At 38.3% G+C, this 23,583-nt stretch overlaps 1 protein-coding gene across 1 annotated transcript in view; it reads left to right on the forward strand.

Annotated features, from left to right (window-relative positions):
- The first annotated feature begins 539 nt into the window (after window positions 1–539).
- The window catches only part of NLK (nemo like kinase), a 146,596-nt gene continuing 123,552 nt past the window's right edge, over window positions 540–23,583 (forward strand). The window contains exon 1 of the mRNA XM_065896963.1: window positions 540–1,766. Coding sequence (XP_065753035.1) covers window positions 1,309–1,766 — 458 coding nt within the window. The 5' untranslated portion in view covers window positions 540–1,308. The remainder of the gene's footprint in view (window positions 1,767–23,583) is intronic.

A 23,583-nucleotide genomic window follows, 5' to 3' on the forward strand; every position in this document is an offset into this window, starting at 1 on the left:
CAGGAGACCCACACTCTGTCGCCACTGGCCGAACAGTGCGCCTGTCTGAAGCTCCCGGCCCGGGATTGGAGGCGGACGCGGACAGGTGGGCGTGGATTGGCTAGGGTAGCCGGTCAGTGTGAGGCGGGGGCGGGGCCTCGGCGGCTGGTTGCGCGTGTCCGCCGCTGGCTCCGCTCTATCCGGCTTTGCTAGGGGAGGTGAGTCCGGCCGCGGCGGCACCGGCGGCTGAGGAGGCGGCGGCTCGAGGAGAAAGCGGCCGCGGCGGCTGAGGAGAAAGCGGCCGCGGGGACGGAAGCCGGGTGGGGGGGAGGGGGGGAGACGGAGCAGCCTTGAGCCCTGCGGGGGCCGTCGCGCGGGGGGACCCACCCGCTCTCCCCCCCAACCCTCCTCAGCAGAAGCAGCCGGCGGCGGGGGCAGGAGTCAGCCCGCTTCCGACTGCACCCCGCCCGTCTCCCGGGGCTCCCATTCTTTGGCCCCGGGACCTTAACCTCCTCCCGGGGCGGTTCCCTGTGTCTGGGCGTCCGAGTGCTGCCCACCTTCTCTTTCATTGCTCCCCGCACCTCCTTACCTTCACTTTGCCCCGGTTCTCTTTCTCCTCTCTGTCCTGCCCTGTCGCCTCCTCTGCTCACTCTGTCCCTCCTGCCTCCTTCCCTGGCTCTTTTCTGTTCGGGAAAGTTTAGTACCCCCCCCCCGCCCCCCCAATCAGGTCAACCTGACGAGGAGTAGGGGGAGATGTAGGAAGGCCTGAGAGTTCGAGGGGGGGAGCTAGTTTCCCTGAACATTTCCCCCCATCTTTTCACTTTGGGGTGGTTGGAATTTTTTTCAGTTGCATTTTTGAGGAGGTGGTAGGTGTTTAGAAAAGGATGTGGGAATGGAAGGGGTAGATGAGTCAAGCCTCTTACAAGATTCCCAGGGTGGTGTGTTACCTGATCCTTTTCGCGTGTGGAGTTCAGGGGGTCGGGAGGTTTGGCCTTTATTCCCACATTCAAAGTTGGAACCTCCCCCGAATTAAGGATGGAGTTTTAGTACCCACTTGTGGCAGGAAACCTGGGGGGAAGGGGTCCCTTTTTCCTTTTTCTTTTTCTTTTCTCTTTTATTTTTTGGGGCAACCCACACCCTTCCACACACACTCACCCCCAAATTAAACACCAAGATCCTCTAACTTGTCTGGATTGACTGATGAAGACATAAAGCCACTTCCGCTCCATGATTTTGGAGGTGGAGTGAGTGGGTTTTTTCTTCATTTTTAAATGGCCAAATGACAGCTTGACCCAGTTTGCTTTCCAATCAAAGGGCATTTTTTTTTGAATGTCTCTTTGTGGCGCAAGAGCCAACGCAAAAATGATGGCGGCTTACAATGGCGGTACATCTGCGGCAGCAGCAGGGCACCACCACCACCATCACCACCACCTTCCACACCTCCCTCCTCCTCACCTTCACCACCACCACCACCCTCAGCACCATCTTCATCCCGGGTCGGCTGCTGCTGTCCACCCCGTACAGCAGCATACCTCCTCCGCAGCTGCGGCAGCCGCAGCAGCGGCCGCAGCTGCAGCCATGTTAAACCCTGGGCAGCAGCAGCCATATTTCCCATCACCGGCACCGGGTCAGGCTCCTGGACCAGCTGCAGCAGCCCCAGCTCAGGTACAGGCTGCCGCAGCTGCCACAGTTAAGGCGCACCATCATCAGCACTCGCATCACCCACAACAGCAGCTGGATATTGAGCCGGATAGACCTATTGGATATGGAGCCTTTGGCGTCGTCTGGTGAGTATCCAGAACAAAACAGAGCTTCTCCTGGTTCCTTCTCATGGTTGTCGTTGGGCAAGTCCTTTCTCATGGTTTTCTCCACGTCAACCCAAGTGGAACAAGCTTCTCAGCTCAACTGTAGGAAGGCACCCTTCCTTACCTGGTAAAGAGGCCTGATGGCATCGGTTATCTAGGCGTGTGCTTTGGAGTCATGGACAGCGTTGGTGGAGCACCCTCTGTTGAGTAACTCACATAAGTTTGTTGTCTACCAAACCTATTGTGTAGAACCTAAGCAAGCCACTGAATGGAGATTCAGTAAATAGGCGAATGCATGGAATGCTTATTTCTACACAGACCTTGGCCATCTCTCATGTTCGATTTAGTTTGAATCAGTTGCCCAATTGCAGCAAATGTCACAACTGACCCAAACTGGATTCTTTATAATAGTCTTGTCATTGGGGTATACGTTGCATAACTACTTTGCTCTTTCTGTCTTTTCATTCCTTAATTTGTGATCTTGATCCCCAGAAGGAAGATAAGGTTCATAGTTGAACCAGTTAAGTCATTGCATGAGTGGTTTATTTTAAACCATAAAGCTACAGTTGGGAAGTATGTAGCTTTAGTCTTTTGATAAGAATGCATTAAATATAGCATCACACATGAGTACCACAATTGAGGTCAGTAGACTGTAACTATGCAGTGGCCCACATTCAGTGTAATGTTTTAGTGTCATTTAGTGGCTTGTAAGTTGCTGTTATCCCTTGGTTGGCTGCTGTAGTAGGAAGTATACTTTTTAAACATGAAACTTCTCTACTTTTGCTAGTGCTAGTATACTTTTTAAAGTCCGAGGGCTTCTTAAATGCAACATTTTGTCTATTTGTCCTTCTTAGGAAGATTGATAGTTTATAATAAAATGTATTTCTCATTGTAGGGTCCTGTTTCTTTCAAAACTAGAGTGAACTGAGCTTTTCCCCCCAAGGATTAAGTATTCTGGTGTGGATAGATGAATTGATGTTTTCAGTGCTTCAAAAATAGATTCCTTCAACTATACCTCAATTTAAAAAAAGAAAAGATTCTTGTTAATGTATAGAAAAGCCCTCATCACCACAAGAGAATGAACTCTTTGGAACTAGCCTAGTAAATGTCTCCTTTCCTCATTGCTTTTCAGGCTATAATTGACATGTTTCATTTTTGCATTATATCTGGCCATCTTTATTTACATTTCAGATTTTATAAACTAGGCTACTAAGTGATCCGATCTGTCTTTTTTTAAACTGGTGAAGTCCAGTGTTTTCCCAGCAAGTTCTCCAAGGTGTGTGGGATTCCTGGTGGGAAAGAATGCAGCCGGTAATGGTGCCTTTTCAGTCTCTGCTCAGGGACCTGCCTGTTCTTGCCTTCCTCTCATCCCTTCCATATCCTGTCCTCAGGGACTGCACTGTGAACTGCTGTTCCTTGTCCAGCCCTTGAGGATTTCAAAGCAGGGAGGGCAGGGGGCAGGAAAAAGATCGTTCCTTGCTTTAAATTTTGTCATTGATTTACTGAGAATTTGTTTGGATTTTCTTAGACCTGGATGCTTTCTTTCATTTTAGTGCTTTGCATGCGGTGCTAAGAACTAGAGATGCTGAAAGGGAAATGGGTTGCAGCATTCTTGACTATGTTCTAAAGATGTTATTCACCTACATTTCTGTCAAATGATGATGTGATTTGTAGAAGTTTTAACTTCAAGTTGGTGCTGAGGGAATTTTTTTTTAAGGGGAGGGAGGTGAGGAACTGTAGTGCTGAAACATATCCCACAGCAAACATTCTGGTAGTGGGTGTTCTGAATTACCAGTACATGAAAAGCTGAATGTGTTTGATTTGAATCCATTCTAGGTTCTTTCATTGATCGACCCCTTCTACCACCCGTGGAGTTCTTTCCATGTACTTGAAGTACCTCCATATCTGTGTCATCTTCCACTGTACACCAGTTGTTGAGCGTTTGCCCTGTCTGACTGACTACATTTGTAAGCCCTGTGAGGGTAGTGACTGTGTCTGCTAGAGTACTTCTCTTTTTCCCCAGCACCTACCACAGTGTTGTGGCATCTTTGCTGCTTGGTTACTTGATCTCCTGGTCAGGTCCTCCTTTGTTCTTTAATCAAGTTTTTCTACTTAGCTGCATTGAATGTTTTTATCAGCTGTTACAGGTGAAATACAATTTGGTATGAAAAAAAGAGGAAAGAGTTCCAGGTGTGTGTTTTAGTATGCAAATTCTTTTCTATTTTTATATTTACATATTTATGAATTGCTGTCTGAATTACTTATTATATTTGGAATTTGACTGCTATATGATGTGAGTAAGATTATTAAAACTAGAGATCTGGACACCAAACCACAGTGAATTGCACTGGTATTCTCAAACCCAAGCTAAAGATATTAGTGAGCTTTTTTACTTTTTAACTAACTGAATGAAAATTTTTCATTTTAATTTAGAAGGCACCTAATGAGTCTGAAACAACTATTTTCTAAAGTGATTAAAATGGAACATAAAAATATTCTCCTAATGATACGTCATTTAATTCAAAGCACCATGTAACTACTTGGGCATTATAAGATTCACTTAGACTCAAATATGTTTAATACCTTTTGCAAGTATTTTTCTTCTGACATAGCATATGAAAAGAAACTATATCTGCTCTCGTTTCTTTTTTTGGACATGTACCCAGTGGTACTAACTGATGGCTAAATATGTTGCATATAATTTTGAGGGATATTATTGTTTCTCCATGTAGACAAGGAGAGATATTTGTAGAAGTGATGCAGCATTTTACCATTCAGATTTATCACCGAACAGTTTAGTCTACCAGGCTTGATTTATCTTTCTGCTGAATTTAACTATTGGAATAACCTATCAGTGTTGGACAGTTGTGTAAAAGTAGTGAATTACATATTACCTTGCTGGTAAAGGTGGTGCTTTGACAGTTCAATTAAGGTTTCATTAACAACTGTCTGCTGTGTTTTATCTCAAAGTAAGGTTTCCAGTTTACCTAGTAATATCATGGGGTAGCCTGAGACACATTCATTACCAATGACAGAATATTGTTCATGGGTTATCAAAGCATTGTATATAATTTGACCTTCTTTATCAGATAACAAGGCTTTCAAATGCCCATATGGACATTTTCATAATACAAAACCAAAACACAAAACAACTCACAAACAGGACCCTCAGTTGTTTGGTGAGAATAATGTAAATACCTTCTTGTCTGTAGTTCACATTTGCCAGAGGAAAGTAAGTTATACTGTTCTTAAAGATGTATTATAACATAAAGGCTTCAGGGGCTCGCGAAGTGTATGCTTTTGAGAATTGGAGGAAGTTGACCCCATGAGAAAGGTTTGAGGACCGCTAAACCCAGGCAGTTTTGACATTGTCAGCCAAAAATAATCAGATTGAATTAATGGTACATATTGCCACCTTAATAAAAGTGAGTCTGGAAAAAGCTTCTCCTTTATAAAATCAGTGTTTTTTACTTATCTGATTAATTGAAAGATCAAAGATCCTGGGATTCATTCAGGCTGTTGTCTTTGTACTCCAAGTAAAGTTGGAGAACTTTGAATTTTATTATTCTAATTCCTTCAGCAGGTTACCTTTATTTAAGTAGTTTGAAACTTAAGCATCACTGTACTGATACTTAGTTACTTACTAGCTGTATGATCTTGATATATTGTTTAACCTCTCTGCTCCTCATCTATACAGTGAGGATAATACTAACACCCGTCTCGTACAATTGGTATGAGGATTAAATGAGGTAATCCTTGTAAACCAGTGAGTACACTGTCTAGCACACAGCAAGCACTCAATAAATGTTAGCTGGGTTTTATTGTGGTTACTTTTGGTAGGAGAATCAAACTTGTGTAAATGTGCATAGAAGTGGCTTCACATAAGATCAGATTTATCAGGTAAAATCAACATGCAGACTATTTTTTGGAGGCATGACTTTAAATACCATAGAGTGTCCCCTTAGTTGTGCTACATGCCAGGGAAGTAAGGAGGGTTGAATTTAGAGTTAGGGTAAAATATTCTGTCCAATTCTCTCAATTAATTAAAAACAAATGCATAGAAAAAACATAATATACATGTTTGTATGGACTTGGTAGGTGTTTAGCCAGATTGTCTGTACTGTTGTAGAAAGTATGGATTTCCATGCCTGGAAGGACATTAATTTTTTTTTTCTCAGAATGTAACAAATGAAGGACATCCTTATTGTCAAAGTTCAGCTTTAGTAGAAATTCATTTTACTTGTGTTTGGATGAAAAGGTGTGAATTGTTAAAGAAGATCACAGTGAGGCAGGGGAAATGTGTGATTTAATCAAAAATTATTCAGTGTAAATCCTTATGCATGGCAGAGATTGTCTAGCTTGCTCATCTTGTGAAAATTAGAGGCATCTTGTATTTTCTGATGTTTTCTCTCCTTTACTCCTCAAATAGCAAACTATAATTTGGAAAAATGGGGAATGCTTTTGGGATAATTTTGGGAAAATGCTGGAGTTAGTTGCATCAGAAAGAGTGGTATACTAAAGTGTATTGTTATTAACTGTGTTTTACAGGTTGAGAATCTGTAGTATTGAGAAGTTTCTCTATCAGCCAAGATTAACAGCCACAGCTGGATTCTTTGGGGGGGTCTGCTTTGTGAAAAGAGCTTTGAAGAAGCAGAGCCTGCACCATAAAAAGGAAACGGTTGCTCTTCTAGACATAACAAAGCATCCGTGTGAAACTAGAAATGTGGAAATCTATATTGTTAGTTTTAACTACAAACGAACTTACTTTTAGAAACTGCAGGTTCATTGTCATAAAGCAGAGGAGGCAAAGAGAGAAAATAAAAGTAACACAGTCTAATGATATTGAACTGGTTTCTTGGCGAGAGAAACTCCATAGCCTGTAACACTGGGAGTCATTTTGTACTTGGGCTCCTGGACAAGATTATGCAGATTTTATTCAAAAACCAAAAATGAAACAAAACCAACACAAAACAAAACACAACAAAAGAAACTCATTGTATTCTTAGGGAGAAATGTCATGTTCTGCTATTGAATATCAGCTTAAAAGAAAAAAGGTGATTTTTTTTTTCCTTAAAAAATACGTTTCAGAAAGAGTTGCCTTTTCAGACAAGCTAAAACAACAATATCCCTCAAAATTACATGCATCTTTTTTAGCTGTCAGTTAGTACCACTGGTGCATATCCTGAAAAAGAAATAGGGGTAGATGTAGTTCCCTTTCATGTGCTATGCTAGAAGAATATTTGCAAAGTACATTAACTGAATGTTTATTTGAGTCTCAAGTTCTGGGATTTAATCCTCAAAATTTAGGCAACTGTAAGCATTGTTGTTCCTTGATATAAAAAGCCATCTTCTAATGGAGTACTGGAATATTTCATTATCTTCACAACTTGGAGCATTAGAGTTTCACTGACTTCTGTATGTAGAATTGAGTGTCTATTCTTGGTGGTTCTTATTAGATTTGTTGATGTCCTAGCAGTTTAAGAATCAACTGTTTGTTTACTGTAAGGTTCCTTAATATGCTGATTTGATTTCTTTGATGGGAATTGTCAAAGCCAAAGAAACTTTTCCATTTGTCATCCAACCAAACAGAACGAAGTCATTGGATAGAAGCTCTTCCCATTATAAGATTATATTTGGGTTTCACTTATGATTCCCTGTGCTTCCATAATACTCACGTGAATTATTTGTTGATTGGGTCATCTAATGCAGATCAACAATGATTTCCTAACTAAAATAGCTTGTCAGTTTGATCCTTTTGTTGCTTGCGGGTAACAAAGAGTGCCTGAGGCAACAGCTGTAATATTGTGAATAAGCACGTGACAAGTCCTCATAGACCTAGTCAGTAGTTCTAAGGTACCTAGCCAAGAGACATTAGAAAAAATTCTGGCACTTTGGCATTATGAAAAGATGACTTCTAAGGAAACTATACTGAGTTCAACTTTAATAGTTAATTGTAATGGTGTGAGTAGAGGGACTCTGTACAGGGAATTCTGCCTCTGATCATGACTGGTGCTCTTTACCTAAACCCAGTTTCACATCTGTGTTTTGAATTAGTTTGGCTAATTGAATCATGTGGAAGGTTTTGACACTATTGGAAGTCACTAGTCAAAGTATTTTTATTGTCAGCCTGCTACAGACCAGCACTGTTGTAGGCACTAATGAGGATATTTCGTTCTATTACTAATTTAGCAAACCTGTTTCAAGTTTCTGCTATTATCTGTAAGGTGCTTGGGATATAAAGATGTTTAAGTCACAGCATTGCCCTGAAGGAGCTTACAGTTAAATAAACAGTATGAAAAGTGATACATCCCTGCTGTCAGGGGGTCTTGATGGAGAATTGAAACTAAATTTGAAACCGTCAAAAACATAAGGACAAATTATTTTCACTTGTTCTTATAATACTCATTTACTGTGTGTTGACTGTTTGCCAGGCACTGTGCTGGATGATAAGGATTTAAAGGAGATTATGATCTAGTCGGGGAGAGAGATTTGTAAATGGATAGTTGTAATTCACTGCCATAAATGCAGCAATAGAGATACTCCCCGGGAATACAGAGGAGGAATTTCTGTGGAAGGTATGGATGCTTCCTAGAAGAGATAATACCTCAACTACTGAGTGTTAAGAATGAGAGTCGGGCTTCCCTGGTGGCGCAGTGGTTGAGAGTCTGCCTGCCGATGCAGGGGACACGGGTTCGTGCCCCGGTCCAGGAAGATCCCACATGCTGCAGAGCGGCTGGACCCGTGAGCCTGCGCGTCCGGGAGCCTGTGCTCCGCAACGGGAGAGGCCACAATAGTGAGAGGCCCGCGTACCGCAAAAAGAATGAGAGAGTCCACAACGGGGAAAGGCATTATGAGTGGATGGGCCCTTGTGAGGGGGACTCACGGGGCTGGAGTTGCTGAAGGTGATAGGAGATAAGGGTGGAGACGAAAGCTTGAGCTAGATCCTGAAGAGGTTGGAGTGTCCTGCTGAAGAGATGAGACGCCATTGGTACGTGGGAGAGGGGCAAAAAAAACTTACTCTTTTTATGAGTAAAGCACATACATACATACAGTACATAAACAGATATACAACATATCTATGGTATTAAAATTTCATGGGGGGACAGTTAAGGGGGAAAATGTCTGAAAACGCTCCTGGGGCGGGCAATAATTAAAAAGGTTGAAATATTAGGAATGGCAACCATTGGAAGTTTTTAAGTAAGAGAGTGACTTGTTCAGATTGATTTTTTTTTTTAAGATATGTAAATGGAAGAGTAGAGGTAGCTGAGGTCTGGGCCTTAGGGAATGTTCTCAGTTGTAGGTGGAAGAAATTATTGGAGGTGGAACTAAGGGTAGTCAGATAGGAAAATGTGTTCATAGTGCATAGAGTGACAACCTACACACAGCAGAAGGTGGTTAGGAAGATGGGAGTGATCTTTGGTGCAGATAAAGTCAAAATGAGAGTGGAAAAGGCCATTGAATTTAGCAAGCAGATCATTGATGGCACATGAGAGAATGATTGTATGATTTTTTCCCCCCCTCTGATATATATATATATGTTTCCTTCTAAAGAATGTCTTCAGTATTAGCAGCACTTTTATTGTTAATAAAATTCTCCCAAATCCCAAGTTGTTATTTATAGTTTAATAAACCAGGGAACTTGATGTTTATTATATTCAAGGCACCATTTCCTTGGGAGGATTCTTTTTCTTAAATGACAGGGTAATAAAGTACTAACTAAACTTGTTAGGAGACAAGGTTATGGTCCCTGCCTTGGTACCAACAACTCTATGACCTTGATAAAGTTATTTGACTTTTCTGAGTCTTGGTTTCCTCATTTATAAAATCCTGTGCTTCCTAAGTTTATATTATAAAATTGCATTAATATTTGTAAAGCATTCTGGCATTACTTTGGGCAAATAGATTCTGCTAGTGACCACAAGACAACTTTCTTCAGGCCTCCAGATGTTGAATAGCTTGTCAAATTGTTTAAAGGTAGGATGAGGTAAATGTAACCCTTTTCCAGTGTGATGACTTACATAGAGTTTTCAAATTTGGGATCAGATTTTAAGTGTGCAGTTTGTCCAAAAGACTCACTTTCTCCTGTTACTGACTTATTGGTAATGATTATACATGTTGTGGTGCAGTTGTGAAGGGCCTGCCTATTTGCAAATGAGCAATCAATTTTTTCCTCAATATAAATTTGGTATTATTTTCCTGATAGTACGTTCCCTTTTTAATGTTTTAGACTTATTTGCTTGCCTTCCTAAATATTTGGAGTGATTTTTAAATATTTAAATAATGTCTTATGTTAAGTATTTTGTCTTTTTTTGTGAGTAACCAGGTAAGCTGATTTGCCTACCAGTGCTTACATTAACTAACAAGTTGATTTAAAATGTTTTGTTTTTACGAATCTTTGAAATTCTGAATTTACGTAGGGAATTTACTAGTTTGCAGATGGATCTCCCAGAAAAAGAGCTGTGTCACAGCTTTAAGGCTATAGCAGTTTAGGGCATACATGCCCAGAGATAGAGGGAGCTCGACTTCCTAAAGCTCTTCCACAGCAGGAAGGGAGCACTTTCATAGATGTCCTCAATAGTCCTCAGTAAGCCAGTAGCGCTGTCCCTAGATACACAGTTGACCCTTGAACAACATGGGTTTGAACTGTGCAGGTCTACTTAATATGCAGATTTTAAAAAATAAGTATATTGGAAACTTTCTTAGAGATTTGTGAGAATTTGAAAAAACCACATAGCCTAGAAATATCCAAAACATTAAGTAAAAGGTGTCATGAATGCATAAAATATATGTAGATACTAGTCTATCCTTACGTAGGCAAGGTGAATGATGTTTAATATAAGATTAATAGTGTTAGTTTTCTCACTCTTTTATAACTTTGCTTTCAAAGAATTACATTAACATACAGTATGCTCCCTGCCCCCACTATTTATTCAGAGTTGGAGAAACTATATCAGCCTATCATTACAGGTAACTGGCTTTTTAAAAAATGTAACAATGTTTCCAATACTCATATTGATTAAACTAGCCTACCATAAAGCTACCATATTGCTGCTTCTTTGTTATCAATGCATGACTAGTTATACCTGTAAAAAAATACTAATTTCTTTTTCATGTTATCTTTTCATTTTGGACATCTAGCATTAGTGATATGTATAATATCTACAGTGTTTTGTATCATATAAGACAGTATTGATGGGTACTGACAGATGATTCATCTTGTAAATAGCACTGCAGAAGTATTTTCTCCTCTATGATTTTCTTAATATTTTTTTTTCTCTAGCTTACTTTGTTGTAAAAATACAGTATATGATATATGTAACATACAAAATATGTGTTAATCGACTGTTTGTGTTATCAGTAAGGCTTCCTTTCAGTCAACCATAGGCTACTAGAAGTTGAGTTTGGGGGGAGTCAAAAGTTATGCATGGATTTTTGACTGCACTGGGCAGCGGAGGTCAGCACCCCTAACCTTCGAGTTGTTCAAGGGTCAACTGTATAATGCAAGCCACATAATGTGATTTAAAATTTTCTACACTAAAAAAGTAAAAAGAAACAGGTGAAATTAATTTTAGTAATTATTTTACTTAACTCAATATATCCAAAACATTATCATTTCAAATGTTATTACTATAAAAGTCATAAATTAGATATTTTGCATTCCTTTTTTCATACAAAATGTACAAGATCCAGTGTGTCTCTTAGCGCTTACAACACTTCTCAATTTGGACTAACCAAATTTCAAGTGTTCAGTATCCATGGGGCTACTGACTGCCTTATTGACCAGCCCAGTTCTAGAGTGTCTTTGGCCTTTATTGGGTTGTTCACTCATTTCTGAACCAGTCACTGTCAGTGGGGATAAGGTTACTTTTGGATCAGTCAGGTCCACCCCTGGACCTGGAGATGGAGTCAGTTATACGTGGGAGGGATGAATTCCAGCAATGAATGCTGGGAAGGTAGTCATTAAATGACCAAGAACGCATTCATCTAACTTATGTCAGACTCAGAAGAACTTGACAGGGTGTGTTTATAGAGCAAAGTGGAATAATGTTCTTTGTAGAGAAGTTGTCCTGCCTGCCCTGAATTATTTGGAGTATTTTCCTTTTCTGAAGCCCTGTTTGCCTAAAGTAGCAAAAGGTAAAATTGGTACTTGATCCTTGCCATTTTTGCTTTCCTTCCCAGTTGGATCAGATATCCTCCACTGATTTCTTTTCTTTCCTCTCTCAGTGTTGTGGTTTTGTTATCTAGATAAAGTTCTCAGTCTTGTTTTCAGTTTAAGTAATATAGAGCTCAGTAGTGTGAGGCAGCAGACTTCTTACAGGGGAATGGACAACACAGAAACTTTTTGTTTATCCGTTCCTTGACCTAAAATTCTTGCTCTGAGCTACAGAGAAAAGGTGAAGAGAGACGTTTGAACAAATGGATAAAATTAGTCATTTGACCCAGATTGAGCCATTTTTTTTTCTGTCTGCGTGGATAAAAACCATCCTCCAATTTACATAAGCAGGTGATTTTTCTTACATGCTAATTTTTTTAATGTACCATGGCAGAGAGCTACAGATTTGCAGATTGTGTAAGTAAATTGAAATAAACCAGGTGACTTTATTTCTCTTTATTATCTTACCAGTACAGAAGCACCCAAAGGGTGCAATTATCAGGCGATTGTCTCATTGCACATCTAAGTTAACAGGCCGCCTGATGCAAAGGTTTTTTTTCCTCACTTCTCCACTTCTTCTCTTTTTAATTTTTTAAGATAGGAAACTATTGCTTTCTATATTTACTTTGACAGGGCTAGATATGGGGAAGTTTGAGCTTTAGTAAAAGTAACCCAGAAACCATAAAAATTGACAGGTAATGGTACTGTGCAGAAAAATAGATACATGTATACTTGGTTTGGGTTTGAATTGCCTAAGAATTAGGTGAGAACCTTCAACTGTGTTGAATTGGTTGGCTTCCTTTGTATTGCTTTTCCAGGTTCTGCATGTTATAGTATTTGAGGTTATTGTGAAGATAGCTGGTTGTGTACTAAGGCCAGTGTTCAGAATAAATATTGATGCATTCTTTTAAAAAACAAACTAGTTAATTACAACATGGTTTAAAATGTCATTTCAATAAAATAGAAATTTTAGAAAGGTACAACAATTGGTTTTAGGGGCTCTTTTCACAGAAGATTCATGAGGACAAATTAGCGTCAATCAATAAAGCATCTTTTATTAAAACATTCCAATTTTAACTTAGTAATTAATGCTACATATTTAATTCCTCATATGTTATCATATTGTTTACCTCGTGATATGTGTGGAGATTAAGTTATACTTCCTGTACCTTTGAAATAATGACTTAGAAATGAATCATAATTTTAAGCTTGCAAGTTAAAACGTTGGCCAGTCTTTTTTTATCCCAGTACTTAAATATTATTTCTTTTCAGGTTGAAGAAAAGTAGTTTAGACGAACTTTGAGAGCAAAGGAAGTTAAAGAATGACCTGAAAAGGACATTTAAGTACAAAGGGACAGGATGGTTTAATAGTTAAGAGCCTGTACTCTGATGACAGGCTGACTGCCTGTATTTAAATCTTGACTCTACCCCTTATTAGTTGAGGGCAATTTATTTAACCTCTGGTTTTCGTATGTAAAATGGGGATAGTAAATAATGGTATATCTATCTCATAGGGTTGATGTGAGGATTCAATGAATCAATATATATGTAAGGTCTTAGAACTGTGCTTGGCAATGCGTGTATGTTAGCTATCATTGTTATTACCAGTTTCAGTACATGTGAAAAAATGCTGTACCTTTTAAGTTTACTAACCTAGGGCATATAACTAACAGCTTTTGAATGATTGTTGACAAGTATCAAGTAAATGACTATACCAGAGATTCTTTTTCTGATTAACACCCAACTGTTTTTGAAAAATTCATTCAGATTCTAGAATGCCTTCCAAAGGTAAAATTTCCCTTAGCACATAAGAGAAGGGTTTTTCCTTGCTCTTCAACTCCCTCCTTCCACTCTGTTATCAAAGTAATAATATGTTTGTTGTAGGAAACTTGGAAAATACCAAAAAGCTATTTTTAACCTACAACTCAGAGATAGCCACTAATAGTATTTTGGTGTAATTTTTTTTTCAATTTTTTAAATCTGGAATGTGTGTGTTTGTAATGTTAGCGTTGGGATCATGATTATTACATTGTATATTTACAATTTTGTATCCTATTTGTTTCACTAACATTACAAAGGTAGGTTTTTGACCTTTTTTTTTTTTTTGAGGGCTCATTTTTTCATTCTCACAAGCCTAGAGCTCTATCTGAAAGGAATTATAGAGTTGGAAGATACTTTAGAATGCATCTAGTGTAACTGCCTCATTTTATAAGTGGGAAAATTGAGACGCAGAGAAAAGAAGCTAAGAGAATTGTTCAAGGTCATGCAGCTGGTAAGAGGCTGAGCCAGAACCTTTGCTACTTTACCAGTGATACCTGTCCAACTTAATGCCTGTTGAAAATGGAGGAGGTGTTCTTCTAAAAGCAAAACAAAACAAATATAAAACAAAAACTCTATAAATGAAACCAGGAACAATGCTTCCGAAAAAAAAATAGAGTATTTAGAATACTCTGTTGTTTGGTTTTTGTGTGCCGGTGACTCTAAGTTCTGGTAAAAGTTTAATGTCATGAACTACAAGACTTTTGGTGGAAAACAGCTCACTCTTTTCATGTATGTAATCATGTTCTGTAAAATTTGAAAAATTTTAAACCTCAGAAAACTTGAAAGAATTGTACAATAATAATACCCATAAACCATTCTTCTAGATTAACATTTTGTGACTTTTGCTTTATCTACTTTGAGGCTATTTTTACAGAACTGAGATTGGGTTTCAATTAAATTTAGACTTACAGTGTTAAGAAATTTATGGTCACTGCATCAACTCACTGTTCCATGTAATAAGTTTTGTACGGTCTCCAACTAGAGAACGAACTGGAAATTTTCAAGCTTGTGACTTTTGGAATGCTATTTATTCCCTTAATACTTAAAACAAAATTCAGTGTGAATCAAATGTGCAACTGAAACATACCAGTCAAAACTAGGCTTCAGGCAGAATAGAAATATTCCATTCTGCAAAGTTTTTCTTTTTTGGGGTATTTATCTCAGATTGGGAGTTAAGGGACATTTTCAAAATAAGAACCTAAGATCTGGTTTCACAATTTTATGACAGAGGACATGACAGAGGATATTACATTGTTGAAGCTAAATTTTAAGTTACTATATATATATATTTTTAAGGAAATTACCCTAATAAAGTCACATGAGCCGATGATATTGTGGTTTGTGTCACCCAATTCACTGCTCTGTATTTTTCAGTACCAAATAATTCCTTTGTTAAACTCATTTTCAGTAAATGAGACATTGTTTCCCAAAGGGTAATGATTATTTCCATATGTAGCACAAATTCCTAAGAAATAAATTTTAAAGTTTAAAATATTAGTGATTAGAAATGGTTGAAATCGTCACTGTATATATCAAGCCACAACTGTGTATATGAAAAGGGCAGCTGCTGTGTTTGCTCCTCGGGCTACGATATAAGACATTTTGTTAATGAGAAACTCCAAATGGACAGCAAGTCTTTAAAAGTAAAGTCTTTTGGTTTATGTGCAGAAGTGGGTTGTTTTATTGAGTCCACCCAGCTATTACATTACGTAGTTTCATAACATAAACACCAAGAATGAGGTAGCTGGAGTTCAAATCTAAATGGCCTGTGACAGGTAAGAAAGATACATGCAGCAGATGCTGGTTTACTTGATGGCAGTTGATAGTGGTATCTGCAAATAAGTCACTGACTTCTTAAAGTACCTCAGCAGGAAAGACATTAAAATAGGGACATTGTGATGTTTAACTGGTGTAGGTGCTGAAGATCTAGTTACCGATACACATCAGCTTGTCTCTGTAGGTGGGCAGACTTTCTTCTTTTAATACCTCGATTTTTTTTTTTTCCTCTTAAGGTAAATGCTTGTTCTTAGAAGACAAATGAAAATCCATCTGTTTCTGTCTCTTTCCCTGTCAGTACTAATCAAAGCAAATGCTTGTAGTCACTTAAGACACATTCTCTACCTACTGATCCACTAAAAATGATGAGAGCTTCAGAAGCTGGGACCATGTTTCATTTGCATCTCCAGAGCCTAACATGGTCCTTGGTGGGTACTTACTGTTTGTTGTTAAGCTGAAAGCTCCTAATGCTGTTTGTATGTCACGGTGACTGTCGGAGAAGAGTACTACCACTGGCTCTTGCCATTACATAGATCGCGACTTCCTCGTGCAATGAGGAATTTTTATGAGAAAACAGAGTGGTACTTAGACTACCCCAAGGTGGTGATTTTGTTTTTGAATTTTTTTTCTTAAGAGTAAAGAGCCCTAATCTAAAAATAATGTACAATAACCAACTATTCACCAAAATAGTCCTTTATTTTTATAATCTACATTGAAATAAGAATGCTGTTGAATTATTTAGGAAAAATACATTCTCAATGCAGTGCTGTGATCTCATGTTAGAAAAATAGAAACTGTGTCTAAAGTGTCATCTAATATATCAAAACATACCAAAGCAGTCTGTGATGCTAGCACAGAAAAAAAAAAAATACTAAGCTCCTTATGCTGTTCTATAAATTTATGAGTAAATGCAGATTAGTGTGTACTAGAGATCCTCTTTAAAATTAGTGAGGAAAAATGGCCTATTTCTGTGGTGTGCTGGTATACGTTTAACAACAGGTTCTCAGAAAAATAAAAAAGCTCTAGTTTGTAGGGCTTGCCAATTTCTGTAAATACTAATACTCCTGTAATGGCCAGTTTCAAGCTAGCAACCTAAAGTCACTAAACGCTGAATTGGAAAAAGAAACACAGTAGCACACCCATTGTAAACTGTTTTCACCATACAGGTAAAGTAGATGTTAACCGTAAAAGCATAAATCATAATAAAATAATTAGGAATGATGATTTCTGAGTATTTATTACCTTTATTTTAAATATAATTTATTTCATTGTAAGTTTATATAATTTAATTTTTGACAGTTTGACCATAAATGTTGGTCATTTGACCATAAATGTAATAGTTTATTTCTCAAATTCTATTTTTCACTGTCAGCTTTGCAAAATTCCAGAAAATGTGACAGTCTCTCAGGGGCCAGTATGAGCTAGCTCCAGCACATCACGGGTTTATTTTGTATCTTTGTTGGGGTGTTTAGCTAGTGGTGGGGAAGAATGAAGTTAGATCCCTATTCATAAAGTCCAAGTGGATTAAAGATTTAAATGTAAAAAACAAAGCCAAAAAGTAAGAAGAAAATATGGATAACTGGTTTTATCATCTTAGAAGAAGAGTATATTACCTTGACTTCAAAGCAAGACAAGAACATCAGATTTATCTGTGTAGAAATTTTTTTTTTTTTTTGCAGTACGCGGGCTTCTCACTGTTGTGGCCTCTCCCATTGCGGAGCACAGGCTCCGGACGCGCAGGCTCAGCAGCCATGGCTCACGGGCCCAGCCGCTCCGCGGCATGTGGGATCTTCCCAGACCGGGGCACGAACCCGCGTCCCCTGCATCGGCAGGCGGACTCTCAACCACTGCGCCACCAGGGAAGCCCTGTGTAGAAATTTAAGATGTGTGTTTGGTAAAATATACCATAAAAAAAGTCTAAAAGAAAAAACAAAAAAACTAGGGAAAATCCCCCCGGATTGAAAACAACCTAAATGTCTATGAATAGTGAAGTGGTTATCTTTGAAAGATGCTCACAATTTATTAAGTGAAAATCAATGTCAAAGATTGTCCCCTTAGGGCTACCCTGGTGGCGCAGTGGTTGAGAGTCCGCCTGCCGATGCAGGCGACGCGGGTTCGTGCCCCGGTCCCCGGTCCAGGAAGATCCCACGTGCCGCGGAGCGGCTAGGCCCGTGAGCCATGGCCGCTGAGCCTGCGCGTCGGAAGCCTGTGCTCCGCAACAGGAGAGGCCACAACAGTGAGAGGCCCGCGTACCGCAAAAAAAAGAAAAAAAGATTGTCCCCTTAAAATATAAAAAAATTTACTCATATGTTCCAGGAAAGTCTGAAAGGGTATCTACCAACAATGGTTATTACAGTGAGGTGAGAGTATAGTGGATTTTCACTTTGGATTTTATAATAATAACTTCTACTTTAAAGAAACGCTAAGAATTTATTATAAACATGAGGAGGTACATGATAGTGTCCCTGTTTTTAGAGGAGGAAGCTACAGCTCAGAAAGCTCTAAATGACTTGCCTCAGGCTTCCTAGCTAACAAATGGTAGAAAAGAGCTTTCACCCAGGCCTGTGCTCTTTTACAAACAAATAAATGTAATATTGATATATATAAAAGATATGTGATTGAAATTATGAAGAATAATAAAAAAGTATCCATGAACCCACAACCTAGCGTAAGAAATAGAAGATAAAATCAGCACTGTTGAAGCTGCCCTTAAAATACATCCGACTCCATCACTCTGCCTTACTTCCTCTGCCAAGAGAAAACCACTATCCTGAATTTTGTGTTTATTATTGCCTGCTTTTAAAAAAATGGCTTTTTTGAGATATAATTCACATCATGCAATTTGCTCACTTAAACTGTACAATTTAATGTTTTTTTTATATATTCACAGAGTAAATTTTCATTTTAACTTTAGAACGTTTTCATCACCACCAAAAGAAACCTCATATCTATTAGCAAATTGCTCCCCATTCCCCCTTCCCCTGGCAACTGTTAACCTTTCTGTCTCTCTAGATTTGCCTGTTCTGGACATTTGAGGTTGTTAAGTTCTTTGTGTATTCTAGATACCAGTCCATTATCAGATATATGATTTGCAAATATATTCTCCCATTCTTTTCACTTTCTTGCTGGTGTCCTTTGAAGCATAAAAGTTTTTAATTTTGATGAAGTCCAATTTATCTGTTTGTTTTTTGTTGCTTGCTCTTTTGGTGTCATATTTAAGATTTTGCCTAATCCAGGATCATGAAGATTTATACTTATACTTTCTTCTAAGAGTTTTATAGTTTTACCTCTTATAGTTAGGTCCATTTTGAGTAATTTCTGTATGGTGTGAGGTAGGGGGTCCAACTTCATTCTTTTGCATGTGGGTAATCTGCTTGCCCCATTGCCATTTGTTGAAAAGAGTATTCTTATTTCCTAGTTGAATGACCTTGAATGTTGAGTGCTTCAACAAGCACTCTTGTTGAAAATCGGTTGACCATAAATGTAATAGTTTATTTCTCAAATCTATTCCATTGATTTATAAATCTCTCCTTATGTCAGTGTCACATTGTTGATTATTATCACATTGTAATAAGTTGATTTTTTAAGATTGTCTTGGCTACTCTGGGTCCCTTGCATTTTCATATGAATTTTAGGATCATCTTGCCAATTTCTGCAAAAAAGCCAGATGGGACTTTGATACGGATTGCATTGAATCTGTAAATCAGTTTGGGGAATTTTGTCATCTAAACAACGTTAAGTCTTCTAATCCATGAACATGGGATGTTTTCCCATTTATTTATTTATTCATTTATTTATTTTATAAATTATTTATTTATTTTTGGCTGTGTTGGGTCTTTGTTGCTGTGCACAGGCTTTGTCTAGCTGTGGAGAGCAGGAGTTACTCATTGTTGCGGTGCGCGAGCTTCTCATTGCGGTGGCTTCTCTTGTTGTGGAGCACAGGCTCCAGGGCATGCAGGCTTCAGTAGTGGTGGCTTGCAGGCTCTAGAGTGCAGGCTCAGTAGTTGTGGCACACAGGCTTAGTTGCTCTGCAGCATGTGAGATCTTCCTGGACCAGGGCTTGAACCTGTATCCCCTGCATTGGCAGGCAGATTCTTAACCACTGCGCCACCAGGGAAGTCCTCCGTTTATTTAGATCTTCTTTAATTTCTTCAGTTTTGTTTTCAGAGTATGTTTTATACTTCTTGTTAAGTTTATCCCTAATTTTTTTATTGTTTTTAATGATATTGTAATTGTAATTGCTTTCTTAATTTCATTTTTAGATTGCTTGTTGCTTGTGTGTACAACTGATTTTTATATATCAATCTTGCCCTGCAACCTGGCTGAACATGTTTTATTAGTTCTAATAGTTTATCAATATATTCCTCATGATTTTCTATATACAATATCATGCCATCTGCAAAGAGAGAGTTTTACTTTTTCTTTCCTATCTTGCTGCCTTTATTTTCTTGCCTAATTTCTAGGGCAAGAGCAGATTTCCTTGTTTGTTCCTGATCTTAAGGAGAAGTTATTTCAGTCTTTCTCTGCTAAATATGTTAGCTGTGGGTTTTTCCAGATGCTCCATATAAGATTGAGAAAGTTCTCTTTTATTCCTAGTTCATGTTTTTAATCATGAAAGGGCATTGAACGTTAATTGATTTTTAAATGTTGATCCAACCTTGAATTCCTGAGATAAATTCCTGAGATGTACACTTAATCATGGTGTATAATCTGCTTTATTTTATCTTTCTGTATGTTTTTTATTTATTTATTTATTTTTGGCTGCGTTGGGTCTTCGTTGCTGTGCACAGGCTTTCTCCAGTTGCAGTGCACAGGCTTCTCATTGCAGCAGCTTCTCTTTGTTGTGGAGCACGGGCTCTAGGCACGCAGGCTTCAGTAGTTGTGGCTCTGAGGCTGTAGAGCACAGGCTCAGTAATTGTGGCACAGGGGCTTAGTTGCTCCGTGGCATGTGCCATCTTCCTGGACCAGGGCTCGAACCTGTGTCCACTGGCAGGCAGATTCTTAACCACTGTGCCACCAGGGACGTCCCTGTTTGTTTTAAATAGACTTTATTGTTTAGGTTTTAGTTTTAGGTTCACAGCAAAGTTGAACAGAACCTACAGAGTTCCTATAAACTCACTGATCCTGCTCATGAACAGCCTCCTCCACTATGAACATCCTGAACCAGAGTGATAAATTTTTTACAATCAATGAACCTACACTGACACATCATTATCACCCAAAGTATGTAGTTTACACTAGGGTTTACTCTTGGTGTACATTCAATGGGTTTTGACAAATGTATCATGACAAGTATTCAGCATTGTAGTATCATACAGAATAGTTTCACTGTCCTAAAAATCCTCTGTGCTCTGTGTATTCATTTATCCCTCCCCCTTAACCACTGACAACCACTGATCTTTTTAGTGCCTCCAGAGTTTTCCCTTTTCATGTTATGTAGTTGGAATCATACGGTATGAAGCCTTTTCAGATTGACTCCTGTCACTTAGTAATACGCACTTAAGGTTCCTCCATGTCTGTTTATGGCTTAATAGCTCATTTCCTTTGAGTGCTGAATAATATTCCATTTTCTGGGTGTGCCACAGTTTATTTATCCATTCACCTACTGAAGGACATTTTGGATACTTCCAAGTTTTGGTAAGTATGAATAGAGCTGCTAAGAACATTCATATGCAGGTTTTTATGTAGACATAAATCCTCAGAGCTTTGGGTAAATACCAAGGAGCATGATTGCTAGATTGTATGGTAAGAGTATGTTTAGTTTTGTAAGAAATTGCCAGTCTGCCTTCCAAAGTGGCTGAACCATTTTGCATTATCACCAGCAATGTGTGAGAGTTCCTGTTGTTCCGCATCCTCACAAGCAGTTGTTGTTCTGGATTTTGGCCATTCTAAGCAGTATGTAGTGGTATCTCCTATTTGCATTTTCCTGATAACATATGATGTGGTGCATCTCTTCATATGCCTATATGCCATCTGTATATCTTCTTTGGGGAGGTGTTTGTTAAGGTCTTTGGCCCATTTTTTAATCAGATTGTTTTTGTTTTCTTATTGTTGAGTTTTAATCTTTGTATATTTTGGATAACTTCTTTATTAGATATGTCTTTTGCAAATATTTCCCCTAATCTTTAGCTTGTCTTCTCATTCTCTCGATGCTTTATTTTTACTTTACTATTTTTTAAAAATAAATTTATTTATTTATTTTTGGCTGCATTGGGTGTTCGTTGCTGTGTGCAGGCTTCTCATTGTGGTGGCTTCTCTTGTTGGGGAGCATGGGCTCTGGCACAAGGGCTTCAGTAGTTGTGGCTCACGGGCTCTAGAACGCAGGCTCAGTAGTAGTGGCGCATGGGCTTAGTTGCTCCGCGGCACGTGGGATCTTCCTGAACCAGGGCTCAAACCCGTGTCCCCTGCATTGGCAGGCGGATTCTTAACCACTGCGCCACCAAGGAAGCCTGATGCTTTATTTTTAAAAGAGTTTTATTGAGGTATAATTTACATGCTATGAAATTCTCCTGTTTAGAGCACAATATATAGTTCATTGAGTTTTAGTAAATTTATACAATTGTGCAACCATCACCATAGTCCAGTTTTAGAACAGTTCTATCACCCCATAAAATTCCCTAAACAACCTGTTGTTTGGTTTTGCTTATTTTGGGGCTTTATACATATGGTAAAGTTTAAATGGACTTTAAAGTGCTTTGGGGAATTCCCTGGTGGTCCAGTGGTTAGGACTTCGCACTTCCACTGCTGGGGGCCCGGGTTCGATCCCTGGTTTGGGAACGAAGATCCTGCATGCTGTGTAGCACGGCCAACAAATAAATAAATAAATTGCAGGAAATAAATAAGTAAATAAATAAAGTACTTTGCACTCTATAAAGAAAGGTATAAATAGAGAATACATTAACTTAATAAATTTGGTTCCTGTTTCTAATTTTAAAATATGATAAAGAATTGAGATGAATTTGTTTTATTTGTTAACATTTTAATGAGTCTCTGAGGGAACACATGATAAGAGTTTATACAGAATCTTTATACTTTAGAGGATAGTTGACCCATTTATTCAGGCTCCTCAAACCAAAGGAAACATTCAATTAGGTTTAATATAAAAATGGTTCTTTGTAGTATGCCTTTAAATGTCTTCTCCATCTAACTTTTTATGGTGTCCACGATAGCTTCAAAGATATTTGCATAAGTTTCACCATTTTGTTTACCGTACCAAATAAAAATAATTCTTTTCTATTAGAATGAACTAATTGTTTTTCTCTTAACTTAAACTGTAATTATTCTGTTGTTTTTTGAGCCTGAGTTCTGGGGAATTATGTTGTAGGGAATAACCCCTGAATCTTAATACTGAGCACCTGCTGTTATTTAAAAGCTGCATCCCCAGATAACTAATTCTTAGTAAACATGGTCTATAAGAGATGGTGGTAGGAATAGTTAGTTTTACATAGGCTTTTAAAGGAGCCCGTAATCTTATAGTTAGAAGAAAATTGAAAAAAGACATTTTAAAAGTCATGATTTTGAATGATCCCAGAGATAATTTTTCTGATGCCTTAGTTATGACGCAACAGTGCTAGTGACGAAAGTAGCAGCAGCTAATTTGTATGCTATGTCACTTGAGTTCCTAACTTGAATGAGAATAATAAAAGTTATTACATGGTTTGTGGAGTCTTTGTGTTTCATGTAAGTATCTAATGAGGATCCATTCTTCCTCAAAACTAGAAATGCAGCTTCTTTTCTTAGAAGCTTTATTTTTTAGTTGTGGATGTGAAAGAGACATAAAGATCACTTATCCAGTACACTCAATTAATGCTCTAGTAATTGATGATTCCTTCCTTCAGTGTTGCTATATAGGGGATATCTTGGATTGCTCAATTTATTATAAAATTAATTTTTAAGAAAATAATGCCATGTAAGTTAGTGGGGAAGATGTGAGAGGTGATGCCTATTGAAAGTGCATAAATAAGAATAGGGTATTGAACCCCCAGAGAGAGAGAGAAAATTATTGATGGGGTAAGTTGCTGGCATTTATTTCTTAGAATGCCTGCAGTT

The sequence above is a fragment of the Phocoena phocoena genome, chromosome 19, assembly GCF_963924675.1.
Source record: "Phocoena phocoena chromosome 19, mPhoPho1.1, whole genome shotgun sequence".
Taxonomy (NCBI): domain Eukaryota; kingdom Metazoa; phylum Chordata; class Mammalia; order Artiodactyla; family Phocoenidae; genus Phocoena; species Phocoena phocoena.